We start from the raw sequence: 23,716 nt of genomic DNA on the forward strand, positions 1-23,716 counted from the left end.
CTCCCTGTAAATACCCCCTACTATCCCATGTTTTCGTCTGTAGTTAACTCCCTGTAAATACCCCCTACTATCCCATGTTTTAGTCTGTAGTTAACTCCCTGTAAATACCCCCTACTATCCCATGTTTTAGTCTGTAGTTAACTCCCTGTAAATACCCCCTACTATCCCATGTTTTAGTCTGTCCCATGTTTTAGTCTGTAGTTAACTCCCTGTAAATACCCCCTACTATCCCATGTTTTAGTCTGTAGTTAACTCCCTGTAAATACCCCCTACTATCCCATGTTTTAGTCTGTAGTTAACTCCCTGTAAATACCCCCTACTATCCCATGTTTTAGTCTGTAGTTAACTCCCTGTAAATACCCCCTACTATCCCATGTTTTAGTCTGTAGTTAACTCCCTGTAAATACCCCCTGTAAATACCCCCTACTATCCCATGTTTTAGTCTGTAGTTAACTCCCTGTAAATACCCCCTACTATCCCATGTTTTAGTCTGTAGTTAACTCCCTGTAAATACCCCCTACTATCCCATGTTTTAGTCTGTAGTTAACTCCCTGTAAATACCCCCTACTATCCCATGTTTTAGTCTGTAGTTAACTCCCTGTAAATACCCCCTACTATCCCATGTTTTAGTCTGTAGTTAACTCCCTGTAAATACCCCCTACTATCCCATGTTTTAGTCTGTAGTTAACTCCCTGTAAATACCCCCTACTATCCCATGTTTTAGTCTGTAGTTAACTCCCTGTAAAATATCCCCCCTACTATCCCATGTTTTAGTCTGTAGTTAACTCCCTGTAAATACCCCCTACTATCCCATGTTTTAGTCTGTAGTTAACTCCCTGTAAATACCCCCTACTATCCCATGTTTTAGTCTGTAGTTAACTCCCTGTAAATACCCCCTACTATCCCATGTTTTAGTCTGTAGTTAACTCCCTGTAAATACCCCCTACTATCCCATGTTTTAGTCTGTAGTTAACTCCTTGTAAATACCCCCTACTATCCCATGTTTTAGTCTGTAGTTAACTCCCTGTAAATACCCCCTACTATCCCATGTTTTAGTCTGTAGTTAACTCCCTGTAAATACCCCCTACTATCCCATGTTTTAGTCTGTAGTTAACTCCCTGTAAATACCCCCTACTATCCCATGTTTTAGTCTGTAGTCTGTAGTTAACTCCCTGTAAATACCCCCTACTATCCCATGTTTTAGTCTGTAGTTAACTCCCTGTAAATACCCCCTACTATCCCATGTTTTAGTCTGTAGTTAACTCCCTGTAAATACCCCCTACTATCCCATGTTTTAGTCTGTAGTTAACTCCCTGTAAATACCCCCTACTATCCCATGTTTTAGTCTGTAGTTAACTCCCTGTAAATACCCCCTACTATCCCATGTTTTAGTCTGTAGTTAACTCCCTGTAAATACCCCCTACTATCCCATGTTTTAGTCTGTAGTTAACTCCCTGTAAATACCCCCTACTATCCCATGTTTTAGTCTGTAGTTAACTCCCTGTAAATACCCCCTACTATCCCATGTTTTAGTCTGTAGTTAACTCCCTGTAAATACCCCCTACTATCCCATGTTTTAGTCTGTAGTTAACTCCCTGTAAATACCCCCTACTATCCCATGTTTTAGTCTGTAGTTAACTCCCTGTAAATAACCCCTACTATCCCATGTTTTAGTCTGTAGTTAACTCCCTGTAAATACCCCCTACTATCCCATGTTTTAGTCTGTAGTTAACTCCCTGTAAATACCCCCTACTATCCCATGTTTTAGTCTGTAGTTAACTCCCTGTAAATACCCCCTACTATCCCATGTTTTAGTCTGTAGTTAACTCCCTGTAAATACCCCCTACTATCCCATGTTTTAGTCTGTAGTTAACTCCCTGTAAATACCCCCCTACTATCCCATGTTTTAGTCTGTAGTTAACTCCCTGTAAATACCCCCTACTATCCCATGTTTTAGTCTGTAGTTAACTCCCTGTAAATACCCCCTACTATCCCATGTTTTAGTCTGTAGTTAACTCCCTGTAAATACCCCCTACTATCCCATGTTTTAGTCTGTAGTTAACTCCCTGTAAATACCCCCTACTATCCCATGTTTTAGTCTGTAGTTAACTCCCTGTAAATACCCCCTACTATCCCATGTTTTAGTCTGTAGTTAACTCCCTGTAAACTCCCTGTAAATACCCCCTACTATCCCATGTTTTAGTCTGTAGTTAACTCCCTGTAAATACCCCCTACTATCCCATGTTTTAGTCTGTAGTTAACTCCCTGTAAATACCCCCTACTATCCCATGTTTTAGTCTGTAGTTAACTCCCTGTAAATACCCCCCTACTATCCCATGTTTTAGTCTGTAGTTAACTCCCTGTAAATACCCCCCTACTATCCCATGTTTTAGTCTGTAGTTAACTCCCTGTAAATACCCCCTACTATCCCATGTTTTAGTCTGTAGTTAACTCCCTGTAAATACCCCCTACTATCCCATGTTTTAGTCTGTAGTTAACTCCCTGTAAATACCCCCTACTATCCCATGTTTTAGTCTGTAGTTAACTCCCTGTAAATACCCCCTACTATCCCATGTTTTAGTCTGTAGTTAACTCCCTGTAAATACCCCCTACTATCCCATGTTTTAGTCTGTAGTTAACTCCCTGTAAATACCCCCTACTATCCCATGTTTTAGTCTGTAGTTAACTCCCTGTAAATACCCCCTACTATCTCATTTTTTAGTCTGTAGTTAACTCCCTGTTAATACCCCCTACTAAACCATGTTTTAGTCTGTAGTTAACTCCCTGTAAATACCTCCCTACTGTAACACCCAGTACCTCTACAGTAACACCTTGTACTTTTACTGTAACATCCTGTGCATCTATAGCAACACCCTGTACCTCTACAGTAACACCCTGTACATCTACAGTAACACCCTGTACTTCTACTGTAACACCTTGTACCTCTACAGTAACACCCTGTACCTCTACTGTAACACCTTGTACCTCTACTGTAACACCCTGTACCTCTACAGTAACACCCTGTACATCTACAGTAACACCCTGTACGTCTACCCTAACACCCTGTACATTTACAGGTAACACCCTGTACCTCTACAGGTAACATCCTTAAAACTCTATAGTAACACCCTGTACCTCTACTGTAACACCCTGTACGTCTACTGTAACACCATGTATCTCTATAGTTACACCCCGTAACTCTATAGTAACACCCTGTACCTCTACTGTAACACCCTGTACCTCTACAGTAACACCCTGTACATTTACAGGTAACACCCTGTACCTATACAGGTAACACCCTTTATCTCTACAGTAACACCATATACCTCTACAGTTACACCCTGTACCTCTATAGTAACACCCTGTTACTCTATAGTAACACCCTGTACCTCTACTGTAACACCCTGTACCTCTACAGTAACACCTTGTACCTCTACTGTAACATCCTGTGCCTCTATAGTAACACCTTGTAACTCTTTAGTAACACTCTGTACCTCTATAATACCACCTGTACCTCTTTAGTAACACCCTATACATATATAGTAACACCCTGTACATATTTAGTAACACCCTGTACCTCTACTGTAACACCCTGTACCTCTACATGTAACACCCTGTACCTCTACCGTTACAACCTGTACCTCTACATGTAACACCTTGTACCTCTACAGTAACACCTGTACATATATAGTAACACCCTGTACCTCTATAGAAACACCCTGTACATATATAGTAACACCCTGTACATATATAGTAACACCCTTTACCTCTACAGTAACACCCTGTACCTCTACAGTAACACCCTGTACCTCTATAGTAACACCTGGTAAGTCTACATGCAACTGCCTTTAAATACTGCCATATATCATTGTATATATGTACCATGGAATAGTTATACTAATGAGCATGAATGATTGATTTGTGGTGGTATCGGATGGGAGCTGAGCTATATATAAATGTCACGGTGGTCTATTGTTACTGTAACATCAATATCGGTGGCCAGTTATCCCGTCAGTGTGCTACCTACACTCCACAATCAATTGTCAGCTCCAGAAAATTCACCCTATATCCATGTTGACTTTCCTGTGTCACATGTCTGATGTCCCAGTGTAATTACGTGATCTCAGGGACCTACTGTAGCCAGCACAGCAGTTTCATCACCACATCTATGTACATGTTTTAACGTACCAACTATTAATAGTGAAGGTAGTACTTCACTCAGGAATTGTGATTCAGGAATGGATTATCAGTGAGAGCAGGTTACCATTGTGCATCACAACAAGACAGAGGGTCATGTACCGTAACTAATAGTATTATGTGATAACAGCTGTCGATTATTGTACTGACAAGACAGAAATTTAGTGACACCTGACTGGAGCACAATGTGTCCATGTGTAACAGTTCGGTTACACAGTATAGACAGCTATAAGATATGATATTATACAGAAATCATGTGACAACATTTAGATTTTGGTTTTCAAACTGTTCTATAAATAGAAAATTTTGTATAAACCATGGCTGTGTCGTGGAGGGAGTCGCAGCTCCCTACAATCACGTGGCTGTCCGTAAACACAGTCTCTCAAATACTTTCTTGATTATTCAGGGGTATTTTGCTGAAATTTCAGTGAGGTATTTTTTTAACCTTTATGTTTCAATGTGAAGCTTAATGAGTGAAGCAGGGGACATGGGTAAACAGCTATTGGTGGCGTTAACCCGACGTATAAACAATCTCAGATCCGCACTAGGGTTCGATGTTTCCAATTCAGATCGGGAGGAGAAAGCTGTGACTGCCGTCAAAAGAGACCCTATCATGGCTGAGAATTTTCTTCAAAGACTCAAACAGAAAAAATCGGACAAATACCTCAACATTGAAGTCAGAGTAAGTATGCCAAATCTCATTTCTCACCTTTTTTTTCTCGTTCATACCTCTACATCTTTATGGAAGCATACACCCACTGTCCATAGCATGGAAGTAGTAATATACTGTGATAACCTGTAAACTAGATAGTACCTTACCATACTATGGTGGTCAGTGGTCAAGGTTTCACAGTCAAATGTTTCATTTGACAGCTTATGCAATAAAAAGAAGAAACAATTTTATTAGTAAAGCATTTTATCATTGTTTTCTTTTTGTGTTACTTTTTTGGGCTTTCCACCAACTGGTGCAAAGACCTATTGTTTCTTCTTCTTATCATTTTTCTTCTGAAATTTATGGACTTTTCATTTTTGACCTGTACGACATCTGTTTATAGTCAATTTATTATGTTGTATGTATATATCTGAAATTGTAACATTTTTAAATAGGTCATAAATCCAATATTGCCTCCATGATGTCATATTAAATCCTTGATTGTACAAATTTTTTTGCACAATGTTTGTGCAATTATATTATTTGTAGATAATTTCCATATCTATCTTTTTTCATAACATGTTAATACAAAATATGTCAGATAAAGCCTGCTTTAGGTCAAAAGTAACAAATAACTTTTCCCTTCTTTTGTTGTTTCTTTTGAGAACTTCTGTCACCATTGGATGCAGAATGTAGTTTTGAAGATTTTTTGAAGCATTTACTGTTAATGTTCGATGCCATCAGATAGAGTATTTCAAGTCCAGAATGGAATGACCCTTTCTGATGTTCATTAGCAGGAAATGGGTGTACCACAAGGCAGCATTCTCTTGGTTACATTTTTTGGACTTTAGATGAACAGTATTGTCAAAACATTCTCCCCTTCAATGGAGGACACTCTTTATTTTGATGATTTCATTATATGCTATCGATCTAAGCATATGAATACCGTCGAAAGACAACTACAGCAATGTTTGAATCGACTACAAATTTTGGCAGATGAAAATGGATTTAAATTTTCACAATCAAAAACAGTTTGTATGCTTTTTTGTCAAATTTGGAAACAACACAACTATCCAAATCTCTCTCTTTGTGGTGTACCCATTCCGGTTGTTGAGCAAACCAAAAAAAAAAGAAAAATTTAGCTAAGAATTTATACAGCTCTTATCAGATCAAAATTAGACTATGGTTCCATTGTGTATGGATCTGCTAGACCTTCATATCTCAAATTATTAGACGCTGTTCATCACCAGGTTCTGAGACTCGCTTTCGGAGCTTTTAAGACTTCACCTACAACAAGAAATTTTTTTTATCATAACGTTGTGAGTCCAAAGACCCTTTTTGAAACTGTTGAGATTTGTAAAATTCTAGGTTACCTGAAAGATGTTGGTCTATATAATAGACTATGACGAACCATTTTGATCTTTTGTGATAATATACACAATGAAGATTTTTAATATTTGTCTTTTACGTTTTAGTTTGTTTGTCGTTATTTTCTTTTGGATTGCTGTGTGTTTTACTGGTTGATGGCTCTAATGACCTTTTATGTGTTTTGGTCGTTAAAATGTCATGATAATAACTTTTGAAAATTTCCTTTTATCTTTAAAATACTGGCATATTGATCAAACTTATTTTCAATTACTTCTGCTACGTTTACTTGTTATTGGGAAAGTTCCCCAGTTTTTCTCTAATATTTAGTGATATTTTGACTTCATCAGAAAAACAAAATGGTGCTATGAGGTAATATCTGATTTTGCCTTAATTGCTATAACTCATTAATGGCTGAATATATTGTGTTTATCTTTGGATATATTCTGTAAAATAATAAATAAATAACATGTCTCAGGATACATTTTTTGTAAAATGTCCACTTCTGGTTTATCATTAGTAGTCAAAGTTCAAATTTGTAATTTTCTGAAACAATCTTTCAAAACTTTCTTCTCTAATTCTACAAGGCCTGAGGCAAGATATTTTATTCTCAAGATGTTTACAACATTGTCACTCAAGTTAGTAAATATCAATGACTTTGGCCCAATTTTAAGGTCACAGTGGTCAGTTATGTCATTTTTCACAATGCCAGAGGCAGATGATGAAGAAATTTTGTTTTTAGCATACTGTGATCAATTGCTGTTGAATGTAATGATCAAACCTTCTCTGAAAATTCAACTTCTGGTTTTTGGTAGGGGTTTAATTTGAAAATTGCTTTTTTGGATCACAAACTTTGAAAATTTTGTTATCAAGTTCTGCAAGATCAAAGGCCTTGAAATTTCAAACATATGAAGTTCTGGTCATTAACCTACATGGTGATAAAAATTCTGTCAGTAGTATGTAGTGATCAGTGAATGTAATAATTAAACCTTGTCTGGAAATTCAACTTCCAGTTCTCCATAAGCATCAGTGTTGAACATTGATAATAATACATGATGTCAGATTGTACAAGTGTCAGATTATACAGGTTATCAGAATAGTTAGTGGTCAGATTAGACAGGTTGTCAAAATACTTTGTGGTTAGATTAGACAGGTTGTTAGTATACTTAGTGGTCAGATTAGACAGGATGTTATAACAGTACTTAGTGGTCAGATTAAACAGGTTGTTGTCAGAATACTTAGTGGTCAGATTAAACAGGTTGTCAGAATACTTTGTGGTCAAATTAGACAGGTTGTCAGAATACTGAGTGGTCAGATTAGACAGGTTGTCAGAATACTTTGTGGTCAAATAAGACAGGTTGTCAGAATACTGAGTGGTCAGATTAGACAGGTTGTCAGAATACTTTGTGGTTGGATTAGACAGGTTGTCAGAATACTTAGTGGTCAGCTTAGACAAGATGTTGTCAGAATACTTAGTGGTCAGATTAGACAGGTTGTCAGAATACTTAGTGGTCAGATTAGACAGGTTGTCAGAATACTTTGTGGTCAGATTAGACAGGTTGTCAGAATGCTTTGTGGTCAGATTAGACAGGTTGTCAGAATACTTAGTGGTCGGATTAGACAGGTTGTTGTCAGAATACTTAGTGGTCAGCTTAGACAAGATGCTGTCAGAATACTTAGTGGTCGGATTAGACAGGTTGTCAGAATACTTAGTGGTCAGCTTAGACAAGATGTTGTCAGAATACTTTGTGGTCAGATTAGACAGGTTGTCAGAATACTTTGTGTTCAGATTAGACAGGTTGTCAGAATACTTTGTGTTCAGATTAGACAGGTTGTCAGAATGCTTTGTGGTCAGATTGGACAGGTTGGCAGAATACTTTGTGGTCAGATTAGAGGGGTTGTCAGAATACTTAGTGGTCAGATTAGACAGGTTGTCAGAATACTTTGTGGTCAGATTAGAGGGGTTGTCAGAATACTTAGTGGTCGGATTAGACAGGTTGTTGTCAGAATACTTAGTGGTCAGCTTAGACAAGATGCTGTCAGAATACTTAGTGGTCAGATTAGACAGGTTGTCAGAATACTTAGTGGTCAGCTTAGACAAGATGTTAGATTGCTTCTTTGTCACATTAGAAAAAGTAATCTTGTTGAATGCTTTCGCAGAATAACTTAAAATCTTTATCCTCATTTTAGTGATTTGTTTAAGAGCAGCTCCCTTCACAATAAGTTAGTGCTCTTTGACTAGAGGACTTACAGGTTTTCAGTGGTGGAGATATTGACTAGACAGCTGAGTGGGTGTAGACCATCTGTGTGGATTTCAGACAGTATAAAGTGCTTAAGTTTCACATGTAAAATGGACTTCCTATTTGAAATTTGTGAAATTGAAGGCTTCACATTTGACAGAATCATGAATATATTCATATCGATTAGAATCTTGGTGCTCTCATCTCCCATCAGACTAGCCAAAATGTAAGTTTTATGATCATACAAGCATCCTGTTTTAGTCCCAGTGAAATTCCAAAACTCTGCATTGTAAAATCAATGATGAAGAGAAATGGCACTCACTTAATTCCACAGGTTTTACCTCAGTATTTTGGATTCAAATCTTAATCTTTTAGACAAAGACCCAATATTCTATAATCATATTCAAATGTCAAAATGAGATGGGTCTTTTATGAAAATTTACAGTTTTTCATTAGAAGTCAGACAGGGGAATGCTTGGGTAAGATCCTAACTCAGCTCCCTGAATAACTTGTCATTTTCCTATAACATCAGTTTCCAGCCTCTGAATCTGTCAGTAGGTGTCATTCCCACAGTGTGAGATGATAATGTGAGTATTACAACATCCCCGACCAAATCTCACATAAATCTATTTTACACAACAAAAACAATAGTTATAGGACTAAAAAGACCAAAATAACAGCATACAACATAGATATTGACGCTGTAGATGTTGCACACTCTCAATTAATTTTCCTTATATGGAATTTTTTTAGTTCATTCTATAAAGTGTCTATAGTTTTTGCATCAAAGCTATATCTAAGGTTTGATTTTATTTCTGAACACATTAGGGAATTCTTGTAAAAGATTACAAAACACTTTCACATCTATTGTTATTTCTTGCGTCACATACAAAAACTAAGATCTACAAATTCCGATGCCAGTTACCTACTGCTCAAGTGTTGCTGTCTTGCTTTGTATGTAATTTGTTTGTAACACAGTCAGGGATCATTTTGTTTGTAACACAGTCAGGGATCATTTTGTTTGTAACACAGTCAGCGATCATTTTGTTTGTAACACAGTCAGGGATCATTTTGTTTGTAACACAGTCAGGGTAACACAGTCAGGGATCATTTTGTTTGTAACACAGTCAGGGATCATTTTGTTTGTAACACAGTCAGGGTAACACAGTCAGGGATCATTTTGTTTGTAACACAGTCAGGGATCATTTTGTTTGTAACACAGTCAGGGTAACAGTCAGGGATCATTTTGTTTGTAACACAGTCAGCGATCATTTTGTTTGTAACACAGTCAGGGATCATTTTGTTTGTAACACAGTCAGGGTAACACAGTCAGGGATCATTTTGTTTGTAACACAGTCAGGGTAACACAGTCAGGGATCATTTTGTTTGTAACACAGTCAGGGTAACACAGTCAGGGATCATTTTGTTTGTAACACAGTCAGGGTAACACAGTCAGGGATCATTTTGTTTGTAACACAGTCAGGGTAACACAGTCAGCGATCATTTTGTTTGTAACACAGTCAGGGATCATTTTGTTTGTAACACAGTCAGGGTAACACAGTCAGGGATCATTTTGTTTGTAACACAGTCAGGGTAACACAGTCAGGGATCATTTTGTTTGTAACACAGTCAGGGTAACACAGTCAGCGATCATTTTGTTTGTAACACAGTCAGGGTAACACAGTCAGGGATCATTTTGTTTGTAACACAGTCAGGGATCATTTTGTTTGTAACACAGTCAGGGTAACACAGTCAGGGATCATTTTGTTTGTAACACAGTCAGCGATCATTTTGTTTGTAACACAGTCAGGGTAACACAGTCAGGGATCATTTTGTTTGTAACACAGTCAGCGATCATTTTGTTTGTAACACAGTCAGGGATCATTTTGTTTGTAACACAGTCAGGGATCATTTTGTTTGTAACACAGTCAGGGTAACACAGTCAGGGATCATTTTGTTTGTAACACAGTCATCGATCATTTTGTTTGTAACACAGTCAGGGATCATTTTGTTTGTAACACAGTCAGGGTAACACAGTCAGGGATCATTTTGTTTGTAACACAGTCAGGGTAACACAGTCAGGGATCATTTTGTTTGTAACACAGTCAGGGATCATTTTGTTTGTAACACAGTCAGGGTAACACAGTCAGGGATCATTTTGTTTGTAACACAGTCAGGGTAACACAGTCAGGGAACATTTTGTTTGTAACACAGTCAGGGTAACACAGTCAGGGAACATTTTGTTTGTAACACAGTCAGGGTAACACAGTCAGAGATCATTTTGTTTTTTTCACAGTCAGGGTAACACAGTCAGGGATCATTTTGTTTGTAACACAGTCAGCGATCATTTTGTTTGTAACACAGTCAGGGATCATTTTGTTTGTAACACAGTCAGGGTAACACAGTCAGGGATCATTTTGTTTGTAACACAGTCAGGGTAACACAGTCAGGGATCATTTTGTTTGTAACACAGTCAGCGATCATTTTGTTTGTAACACAGTCAGGGATCATTTTGTTTGTAACACAGTCAGGGATCATTTTGTTTGTAACACAGTCAGGGAACATTTTGTTTGTAACACAGTCAGGGAACATTTTGTTTGTAACACAGTAAGGGATCATTTTGTTTGTAACACAGTCAGGGATCATTTTGTTTGTAACACAGTCAGGGTAACACAGTCAGGGATCATTTTGTTTGTAACACAGTCAGGGATCATTTTGTTTGTAACACAGTCAGGGAACATTTTGTTGAACATTTTAAAATGATCAAGATTTAATAGAAAAATAAAATCATTTAAGCATATAGATTTGTTTGGAAGCTGTGTGTATGCTAATGGTTAAAAAGATATTTTCCTCTCTGTAGAAGCTGTTTGTATGCTGATGGTTAAAAAGATATTTTCCTCTCTGTAGAAGCTGTTTGTATGCTGATGGTTAAAAAGATATTTTCCTCTCTGTAGAAGCTGTTTGTATGCTGATGGTTAAAAAGATATTTTCCTCTCTGTAGAAGCTGTTTGTATGCTGATGGTTAAAAAGATATTTTCCTCTCTGTAGAAGCTGTTTGTATGCTGATGGTTAAAAAGATATTTTCCTCTCTGTAGAAAGTTTAAGATGACAAATAATTCTATGATTCAGTGTTGGCCTTCAGGCTCTCTCAGACTCGGATTTGGTTTGAAAGATGTTTTGTAACTTGATATATGTACTTTTCATCATATACAAGGTAAAATTCCCAGAAACTTATGTGAGGCTAGGTCATGTCTCAGTAGGGGTTGGGGGGTTAGGGGAGTGAAAAATCACACAACCTCTTCCGGAGATTTTGAATTGAAACCAATGATTATGAATTCTTTCAAAAGTACTCCAGGATTTTTCAATCAATGCTAATATTGTTAAAGTTAAGATTATTATAATAATATGTGTAGCTAGATATAGCTGTATCTCTGTAAGGTAGAGCTTGTAATCCATTGTGTATTGTGTAGTTAATAAGTAACCTGGTTAGGTGCTATACTGCATTAACTCACTTGTCTCCCCCCCCCAATTCTCGCCAGTTTTGTCTGTTCCCAAAATGGTTTTTGTCGTTAGGTGATATCATACTTGCCTCCAAGCTCTTTGTCTGATTCTTAAGCAGACGGGCCATCACATTATTGCTAAAACAAAATTATCATGGTTGTGAAACCCAGTAAATCATTCCAAAATGGATTTACATGTATATTATGTCCATGCTGTCACCTAATGTGGACAGTGGAGACAAATGTCAGTAAAAAGGGCCATGCTTTAAGTGGTTGTTAGGACCTTATGTCTGAGAGGGGACACCCAAGTCTGACACTACTTATTTCATCAACAGTATTATTATATATATTTCTATGTGAAACCATAAATACAGGTTGACGACAGTCTGCTGGACGGCGAGTCTCGTGCGTCAACTCATCCCGACTAAAGACCCTGTTAACCCTGGAGAGTGTTTTTTCTGGCATGTGTCTGATGTTTGGAACATCTGGTGTTATTGGTTCTTCATGGCCAGTGACCGCAAAAACCAGTACTCTGAATAAAATTAGAAATATCTCTGCATCCACACAGCTGTCAAGTGTTAATCAATTGGTTACCAAATAAGGCTTGCTGCCCAATCACCAAAATCAAAACCTCATCTTGATTACTTTTCTTCACAGTGTCATTGCAATATTAGATCAACATTCTACATCACAAGTTTTATACAGTTTTGGCATGTTTTTATATGTTAAAAAGTTTTCGAGGTGTGCAACAGTAAATTATCCCTATAAATCTGTAGTTAGCTGTGTGGATCTCAGTGGTGAAGGAAGAAGTCCTGCACTAGGAAATAGAGGAACAGCCTTAAAATCCATATACTTATGTGAACATGACGGGACATTATCTATTTTGACCTCTTTCTTTTGGGATGATAATATTTAGATCAGATTAGGTCAGAAATATCAATCTGGATGCCAAAAGAATTGTGTGTAAATGATTAGTCTTGGCCTCGAGCCTGAAGGATGGAGTCCTTTAAAATTCTTCTGTATGGATGACTTTGTCCAAAATTGGGCTGTGAATCATCACAGTGGGTAGACAGGATTCAGTTTGATGTAAACCAGGGGTCATCCTTGAAGGTAGAGGGGCTAGGTGCCATTAGTCCAAAATAGTCCCCTTCATAGAGGCAAAGGGTTAGGTTCTATTAGTCCAAAATAGTTCCCTTCATAGAGGCAAAAGGGTTAGGTTCTATTAGTCCAAAATAGTTCCCTTCATAGAGGCAAAAGGGTTAGGTTCTATTAGTCCAAAATAGTCCCCTTCAGAGAGGGAAAGGGATGGGTTCTATTAGTCCAATAGTGAGGGAGTAAACCTCTTTATCTTTTGTTTGGATGAAGGAATTATCACCTTACAGCCCACTGTCCTGGGATGTTAAGATAGTCTTATATCTCTGTTCCTCTGTCCTTAATTCTTTTTACCATTTCTTTAGGGGGACTTGCATAGATATTTTGTTGCTCGATTCATTTTTAATGTATCTCTTATGACTATTCAATTATTATAAGCATTGAAATATCCTTCCTGTGATCCCATCAGACAGGTGAAATTAATGCAAACCCCCCCTGACCAGTGTGAAATTAGAATGTGTTAATATGGCGCATTCATTACCAGATCATTTTGAAAGCAAAGCTGCAAAACAAAACTGATGTCAGATTTAAGCAGCCGTGAGACGGTAGGTATATCAGTAAAAGACATTGTCCCCGTCAAATTTGTTAAAGTGTCTCCCTGGGAGTCAACCTTTTCATTTGTTTACCATGTATTACACAGGTGCAAACCTATTGTGACATTAAATGGAAAATGTAAATGGAATAACCTCCAATAAATTGTGACAGTTGATTTTTGTGGGAAATACAATTGTGCGATTTTCATAAGAACACAAGTAGATGCTTTTGTACAAATTTCTCAAAAAACATCTTATAAAATCCTTACTTGGGAAGAACATACCTTTAAAAGTGTTAGGGTTATGATTAAATAAATCCACAAGAGTTTTCAAATCATCCTGTGTACGATTGCAAATGGTGGTTCTAAACGTCCTGTTTCAGTCACAAAACATTGACAGATAGGTACTTGTAAAATCAGTTTTACATGGCAAGAAAGTTATGACAGGTGCCGTGTTGTCGCATTCGGCACAATAATGACAGACAATAAAATGGTCGACAGGTGGCCTCTAATGTTAAAGGAGTATACTGTCTCTAACTGGTGTACTGGTATGCTTCCCGAGTTTTTTTTCTTTTCATTCTGCCAACTTTTTTCGTCTACATAAAAGCCGCATGCCTGACTAGCGAGAAACAAAGGTGCGTCTTTTAATCCAGGAAATACAATATATAGTAATCCCTTTTTCTTGACAAACACAGGATTGTTTACCTCAAATTTCATGTGTATGTAACCTTTGACCCCTAGCTGTTCATTGTGTATTTATGGACTGATTGGAAAAGCATTGTGGATGATGTTTACAAGTAAAGTATTGATTATTTACAAAACTGACATGTAGGTTCCCTTTGGTCTCTTGTGCATGTTTGATTCTGGAACCTATGTCACTTCCTGTCCACCATTACCAAACTCATGAGTACCTATGTCACTTCCTGCCCACCATTACCAAACTAAGGAGTACCTATGTCACTTCCTGTCCACCATTACCAAACTCATGAGTACCTATGTCACTTCCTGTCCACCATTACCAAACTAAGGAGTACCTGTATCACTTCCTGTCCACCATTACCAAACTCATGAGTACCTATGTCACTTCCTGCCCACCATTACCAAACTAAGGAGTACCTATGTCACTTCCTGTCCACCATTACCAAACTCATGAGTACCTATGTCACTTCCTGTCCACCATTACCAAACTAAGGAGTACCTGTATCACTTCCTGTCCACCATTACCAAACTCCATTATCACTTCCTGTCCACCATTACCAAACTAAGGAGTACCTGTGTCACTTCCTGTCCACCATTATCAAATTCAGGAGTACCTATGTCACTTCCTGTCCACCATTACCAAACTAAGGAGTACCTGTGTCACTTCCTGTCCACCATTACCAAACTCAGAAGTACCAATGTCACTTCTTGTCCACTATTACCCAACTAAGGAGTCCCTATGTCACTTCCTGTCCACCATTACCAAACTAAGCAATCTCTCTATCATTTACTGATAACATCACTACCAATCTTAGAGTGTCCCTATCATCTTCCATCTACCACTTCCAGACTGAGATATAAGAAATGAAACTGTCACACTTGCTCACTTTTCCCATGAATAGATAAAGGGTGAGACTAAACGACTGTGTACATCACATCTTAGAAGACTAGACCTGTGAAATATTCACTTTTTTATGCAGACTTCTATTTTTGTGTTAGCATTAAACTTGATCCCAGCAGCTCTGTGTTGATGACTAAAGATACCAGTCAATACTACTAGTCAAGTTCACCTGGTACAGCAGAGAATGCAGCTACACAATGGAGAGGATGACACATTGTAGGAAGTAAATATCATTACACAGACAGTAGTATACCACCTGTGTAGACTGTTAAACAACATTATACAGTAGTATACCACCTGTGTAGACTGTTATACAACATTATACAGTAGTATACCACCTGTGTAAACTGTTATACAACATTATACAGTAGTATACCACCTGTGTAGACTGTTATACAGCATTATACAGACAGTAGTATACCACCTGTGTAGGCTGTTATACAACATTATACATACAGTAGTATACCACCTGTGTAGGCTGTTATACAACATTATACAGACAGTAGTATACCACCTGTGTAAACTGTTATACAACATTATACAGTAGTATACCACCTGTGTAGACTGTTATACAACATTATACAGACAGTAGTATACCACCTGTGTAGGCTGTTATACAACATTATACAGTAGTATACCACATGTGTAGGCTGTTATACAACATTATACAGTAGTATACCACCTGTGTAGGCTGTTATACAACATTATACAGTAGTATACCACCTGTGTAGACTGTTATACAACATTATACAGTAGTATACCACCTGTGTAGGCTGTTATACAGCATTATACAGACAGTAGTATACCACCTGTGTAGGCTGTTATACAACATTATACATACAGTAGTATACCACCTGTGTAGGCTGTTATACAACATTATACAGACAGTAGTATACCACCTGTGTAAACTGTTATACAACATTATACAGTAGTATACCACCTGTGTAGACTGTTATACAACATTATACAGACAGTAGTATACCACCTGTGTAGGCTGTTATACAACATTATACAGTAGTATACCACATGTGTAGGCTGTTATACAACATTATACAGTAGTATACCACCTGTGTAGACTGTTATACAACATTATACAGTAGTATACCACCTGTGTAGACTGTTATACAACATTATACAGTAGTATACCACCTGTGTAGGCTGTTATACAACATTATACAGTAGTATACCACATGTGTAGGCTGTTATACAACATTATACAGTAGTATACCACCTGTGTAGGCTGTTATACAACATTATACAGTAGTATACCACCTGTGTAGACTGTTATACAACATTATACAGTAGTATACCACCTGTGTAGGCTGTTATACAACATTATACAGTAGTATACCACCTGTGTAGGCTGTTATACAACATTATACAGTATACCACAGTAGGCTGTTATACCACCTGTGTAGGCTGTTATACAACATTATACAGTAGTATACCACCTGTGTAGACTGTTATACAACATTATACAGTAGTATACCACCTGTGTAGACTGTTATACAACATTATACAGTAGTATACCACCTGTGTAGACTGTTATACAACATTATACAGTAGTATACCACCTGTGTAGGCTGTTATACAACATTATACAGTAGTATACCACCTGTGTAGGCTGTTATACAACATTATACAGTAGTATACCACCTGTGTAGGCTGTTATACAACATTATACAGTAGTATACCACCTGTGTAGACTGTTATACAACATTATACAGACAGTAGTATACCACCTGTGTAGGCTGTTATACAACATTATACATACAGTAGTATACCACCTGTGTAGGCTGTTATACAACATTATACAGACAGTAGTATACCACCTGTGTTATACAACATTATACAGTAGTATACCACCTGTGTAGGCTGTTATACAACATTATACAGACAGTAGTATACCACCTGTGTAGGCTGTTATATAACATTAACAGTAGTATACACCTGTGTAGGCTGTTATACAACATTATACCACCTGTGTAGGCTGTTATACAACATTATACAGTAGTATACCACATGTGTAGACTGTTATACAACATTATACAGTAGTATACCACCTGTGTAGACTGTTATACAACATTATACAGTAGTATACCACCTGTGTAGACTGTTATAAAACATTATACAGACAGTAGTATACCACCTGTGTAGGCTGTTATACAACATTATACAGACAGTAGTATACCACCTGTGTAGGCTGTTATATAACATTATACAGACAGTAGTATACCACCTGTGTAGGCTGTTATACAACATTATACAGACAGTAGTATACCACCTGTGTAGGCTGTTATACAACATTATACAGTAGTATACCACCTGTGTAGGCTGTTATACAACATTATACAGTAGTATACCACCTGTGTAGACTGTTATACAACATTATACAGTAGTATACCACCTGTGTAGGCTGTTATACAGCATTATACAGACAGTAGTATACCACCTGTGTAGGCTGTTATACAACATTATACAGACAGTAGTATACCACCTGTGTAGGTTGTTATACAACATTATACAGTAGTATACCACCTGTGTAGACTGTTATACAACATTCCTTTTCCACATTCTTAAGCAACAACTATATTTTTTCTCCACATTGATAAAAAATGCCTACATTTCTTTCTTACATTGATAAACAATATTCTTTTTTCCACATAATGAACAACATATCCATTTTCCCAACTGTCCCATATTAGAGAGATATGCAGGCCCCCTGAAAACCTTATTTATAATTTACATGATATAGACCCAGTCAGCAGCAATCACACGCCTGATACTAATTTTAGTCAGGCTGGCAACTCTTCAATGCCATTTTCAGCATCGACAAAGAAATCTGCATCAATTTTTGATGTAATTAATACATTAAACAAGATATACATGACAAGGAAGGTGAGATGGTCTTCTGAATCTTTATATAGCATTATCAACTGTCTTGTGGGCCTGTATAATCTGTCTCAGTAACATTCATCCTTCAATGTATCTGAACAATTGTAACAACTTATATGTACAATTGTAACAATTTATCTGTACAAATGTAACAATTTATCTGTACAAATGTAACAACTTATATGTACAATTGTAACAATTCATCTGTACAATTGTAACAACTTATATGTACAAATATAGCAACGTATCTGTACAATTGTAACAACTTATATGTACAATTGTAACAATTTATCTGTACAAATGTAACAATTTATCTGTACAAATGTAACAACTTATATGTACAATTGTAACAATTTATCTGTACAAATGTAACAATTTATCTGTACAAATATAGCAACTTATCTGTACAATTGTAACAACTTATATGTACAAATGTAACAATTTATCTGTACAAATATAGCAACTTATCTGTACAATTGTAACAACTTATATGTACAAATGTAACAATTTATCTGTACAAATATAGCAACTTATCTGTACAGTTGTAACAATTTATCTGTAGAACTGTAACAATTTATTTGTACAAATGTAACAATTTTTCTGTAGAACTGTTAATAATTTTTTTTACCTTGTCGAAACCAGGGAGGCCATTTTGTAACATGATTGCACAATCATGGTTTTCCTGTGCAACACCTATTTCAAACTTCTTTTCAAGTTTCACCAGTTGGATTGAGCTCCAACTTCACTGTCAGAAAATAGATAACACTTGTTACAGTTACCTACTCCTCACCAAAACTACCATCTGCATCATGGAAAACAGGTTCTAAGTATAATTTCATTCAAAGTAGAAAAAAGAACCCTTCTCCCTGGTGAAAGTGTTTGTAGTCAGATGATTGTTAAGGCCCATGGGCCTCTTGTTACATGGTCCGAATCTTTCTGGAGATATATTTAGACACTTTGATATGAGCAGAGTATTCTGAGTAATAACTTTTTTAGCAGGAGCCAAACATTTTTCCTGATGTTTAGACTTTTAGCTGTTTATTTTTGTGACATTTTGACAGAACCAGTCCCATTTCCTAGCAATTTTAAAGACATTTCAGCTTACCGTGTAACACATTGATTTTCCATGTAGTTGATGAGAGGTTTCAGTATGACCTGTGTATTCCTGATTTCTCTGAAAGGAGAAAAAGAATACAGAATGTAGTTACATAGTTACAACTAAAGTGAATAACGAAGAGGTTCACCAGAAACTACTAGTCAAACTATATATCTCAAGGTAATTACTATCCCACAGAGCCAAGGGATTTGGAGCTAAATTATTGAAACCTAATTGGGATTTGAAGGCCGCAAAACTTAGTAATATGTTAATCAGGCTTGGTAAATTAGTGCCTAAAACTAGATTCCAACTGTGTTCAAAGATTTATCTGTCATGTAACGACCATTTTGGCTCAGTGTTGACTAAATAGTCAATAGGAGTTGTATGCAGTATCAAATGAGAGCTAAGTTTACTGTAGTGATGAGTGTATAGAGCTATTATTCTCGGCTGTTTCATAGCTGCTAAGTTCACCAGAATTTTAATATGATTACCTTAACATAATACAGTGGAAACCGCTTAATATCATGTTCCAATTGTCAGGGGAAAATGTGATAATAAGCAGAACATTACATTAACAGTTGACTTATTTTTCAAACACCTTAACCTTTGAATCTAAACTTTCTGATGCACTTAACTAACAGTTTCTCACAGAAATTGGTTAAAGACAAAAAGATATAATTTTGTTTTTCCCATAAACAGAGTGATTTTCCTTAACTTGTGTTTATTCATTTTTAAATATCTAACCTGAAATTATAAATTATCATTATTGATTGTGTCAGAGTTTACACATGGTCAGACATGTGACCCTACATATCTTCAGCTGATATGTTGTATGATGCATCCATCCATTACTGTATAGACTTCAGCTGATATTATATGTTGTATGATGCATCCATCCATTACTGTATAGACTTCAGCTGATATTATATTTTGTATGATGCATCCATCCATTACTGTATAGACTTCAGCTGATATTATATGTTGTATGATGCATCCATCCATTACTGTATAGGCTTCAGCTGATATTATATGTTGTATGATGCATCCATCCATTACTGTATAGGCTTCAGCTGATATTATATGTTGTATGATGCATCCATCCATTACTGTATAGACTTCATAGTGGAGCATCATATAATTAAGGCCTGCAACTTTAATACAATGTGTTAAGAAATTTGGTTTCATTAAGCATTTGGTTATTGTCTGTTATATTGGTCATTTTTACTGGCCAATCAGAGGTCGTGAAACCTAGCATAGGTAAAAACCCATTTTGAGAGCATTTAACTGTCACTTTACCAGTGCCTGTGATAATTGAAGTAATAAATGATTTTAAGAAAGATAAGAAAGGTGACATTCTGATATCATGAAATTAACTTTCAATCTTCATCCCGTATGAGCAGCAGCCACTGAACAGGGCACGTATGATATTTGTTTTATTCAGTTAATCTATACTTCATTTTAGGAAACTTTAAGTTCAAACCAGTTATTTTTAGCATTTTAAGCTTTGTATTGGAAATGTATTTTCGTAAATTTTAAAGATGGCGACATTTGTAATGACACCATTCACCTGCTACAGTTTGTTGTCACATGGGTCATTCTTAAAAAGAAAGAAAACAAACGCAATTTATTGTCAGTTCCCGTCCATGTTTGCTTATTTCCTCATCGTATCTTTTGGAAAACAATCTGAGTAATTGATCCTGGTATGCTTACAAAAGACTTACTTTCAGGAAGTTTCAGCAGTTTATTGGAAAACTTTGTGGCATGGCGTTCACTCACACAAGGACCTAACCAATAAGTGACAAAGGATTTAAAACCAATTTTAATAGTTTGATTGCACTAGCCAATTTCATGAGATGTAAAAAGTTGGTCAATAAGGCAGTGACGATCGTCATGTGTCCAGGTGTGACTCATGGCCCTTATGACATGAATCCATAGTTCTTGTGCTCATTTACATGTGATTTAGGCAAAACCATGTTGCACTGGATAAACTTTCTGAGTGGGTTAAGTCCATTCAGTCCAACATGCAGCTTGAAATCTAAAATGAAAACAAAACACAGATCACCTTTCCAAGACCCTGATGATAATTCACACTTCAAGGTTTACATGACAGGTATGTTATTGTGTTGCAGATAAGGCAGTCAATAACATGATCCTTCACTGCAGACATTATTACATTTCCTGTATACAAAAAGAACAAGGCTTCCTGGCTAACAAAAGAAACCTCACCATACATTATGCAATCTTTCTAAGGTGAAATACTGGCTAATCATGCTTTGGTATTACAATTGTTTAGATTGCCTATTAATGATAAGGATACAGACATCCTTCATTTATATTGGATTCCTAAACTTCACAAAAAAAATCCATAGTAACAATGTTTTCTTGTTGGCTCATCTTGCTATTCAAACAAGCATTTGTCAAAACTACTAACCACCAATTTAAGTCCGGTGAAACCTCACCTAACGACCACCTCAAAATTACGACCACCAATCTAAGTACAGTGAAACCTCACCTAACGACCACCTCAAAATTACGACCACCAATCTCAGTACAGTGAAATCTCACCTAACAACCACCTCAAAATTACAACCACTAATCTAAGTTCAGTGAAACCTCACCTAACGACCACCTCAAAATTACGACCACCAATCTAAGTGCAGTGAAACCTCACCTAACGACCACCTCAAAATTACGACCACCAATCTCAGTACAGTGAAATCTCACCTAACAACCACCTCAAAATTACGACCACTAATCTAAGTTCAGTGAAACCTCACCTAACGACCACCTCAAAATTACGACCACCAATCTAAGTGCAGTGAAACCTCACCTAACGACCACCTCAAAATTACGACCACCAATCTAAGTGCAGTGAAACCTCACCTAACGACCACCTCAAAATTACGACCACCAATTACGACCACCAATCTAAGTGCAGTGAAACCTCACCTTGAAACCTCACCTAACGACCACCTCAAAATTACGACCACCAATCTAAGTGCAGTGAAACCTCACCTAACGACCACCTCAAAATTACGACCACCAATCTAAGTGCAGTGAAACCTCACCTAACGACCACCTCAAAATTACGACCACCAATTTAAGTCCGGTGAAACCTCACCTAACGACCACCTCAAAATTACGACCACCAATCTAAGTACAGTGAAACCTCACCTAACGACCACCTCAAAATTACGACCACCAATCTAAGTACTATCAAATCTGGGTTACATTCTTATTGTAATACTATTTACTCAAGAGGTGAAATTAATAGTATGTGGATCTGAAAGAACTCCAAAGAGCGTATGACTGATCTATTATAAAAAATCTGAAGATGTAAATGAGTAATAAGTTATTGTATTATAATACAGACAGATGCATTGACGGGTAGAAATGTTTGTATGGTATTGCTTTGGAGTTACATAATAACTGATCGCTGTTTGTTTTGTTTGTTTATTTTATTGTATTGATGTCAGAGTCTTCATAGAAATTGACAAAGTAGATGATTATCTTATTTTAACTTCTACTTGATTGTGGATCTTTACCAATTTCACATCCATAATATGAAACTTGGTATATACATTGATCATACTAAGACAACATGTAGTGTATTAAATTCATGGCATGCAACTCTTTAATCACAGAGTTATTGCCCTTGTTAAAATTTCCAGTAAACAACTTTAAATTGCTTACTTTTAAACTAGAATAATGAAACATGGTGTATACATTGGCCATACTAGGAAGATGCGCAGTTTATCTGATTCAGGGCCCATAACTTGTCAATTACAGGGTTATCGTTCTTTGTTAAAATTTTTGTCCATGCCATAACTTTGCTTTCATTTAAGGAAAGATAATGAAACTTGGTGGATTCATTGAACGTACAAAGACAATGTGCAGTACACCAATGGTCGGGCCTCAAACCCTTATTACAGAGTTTGTAGATCTTTACCGATTTGTTAAATTTTTGTGTCTGGAGCTTAACTTGGCTGGCATTTGATCTAGGATGATGAAACATGATTTATACATTCATCATACTAGGAGGATGTGAAGTACATCCATTTCAGGGCCTGCAACTCCTTAATTACAGAGTTATTGCCCTTTGTTAAAATTTCATGTTGATAGCATAACTTTCATTTAAACTAGAATGATGATACTTTGTGGATACATTGATCATACTAAGAGGATGTACATTGTACCAAATTCAGGGCCTGAAACCCCTTAATTATACAAGTATTGCGCTTAGTTACATATCCAATAAAATCATTTGGGGAGCATTCGTCAGTGTCATTGATGCTGTTGTTAGTAAATGGAATATCTGTTTCCATTCACCTGGTGTGTGGATCACTGGCATTCAATGACGTAAACTAAAAACTGGACAAGAAATATTAAAATAACTTACATGGTACATAGACAATGAATAAATAACAGATTTATCAGGGAAAAACATGTTATTTCATACTTTTACACATTTCTGTGTGAAATGTAAC

The 23,716-nt window shown here is 36.7% G+C and overlaps 1 protein-coding gene across 1 annotated transcript in view; it reads left to right on the forward strand.

Annotated features, from left to right (window-relative positions):
- The first annotated feature begins 4,666 nt into the window (after window positions 1-4,666).
- LOC132549961 (receptor-type tyrosine-protein phosphatase kappa-like) overlaps window positions 4,667-23,716 on the forward strand; it is a 72,902-nt gene continuing 53,852 nt past the window's right edge. Inside the window, exon 1 of the mRNA XM_060213946.1 lies at window positions 4,667-4,879. Coding sequence (XP_060069929.1) covers window positions 4,667-4,879 — 213 coding nt within the window. The remainder of the gene's footprint in view (window positions 4,880-23,716) is intronic.

Source organism: Ylistrum balloti, unplaced genomic scaffold (genome assembly GCF_031769215.1).
Source record: "Ylistrum balloti isolate Yb309-2 unplaced genomic scaffold, AGI_CSIRO_Ybal_v1 Utg370092, whole genome shotgun sequence".
Lineage (NCBI taxonomy): Eukaryota > Metazoa > Mollusca > Bivalvia > Pectinida > Pectinidae > Ylistrum > Ylistrum balloti.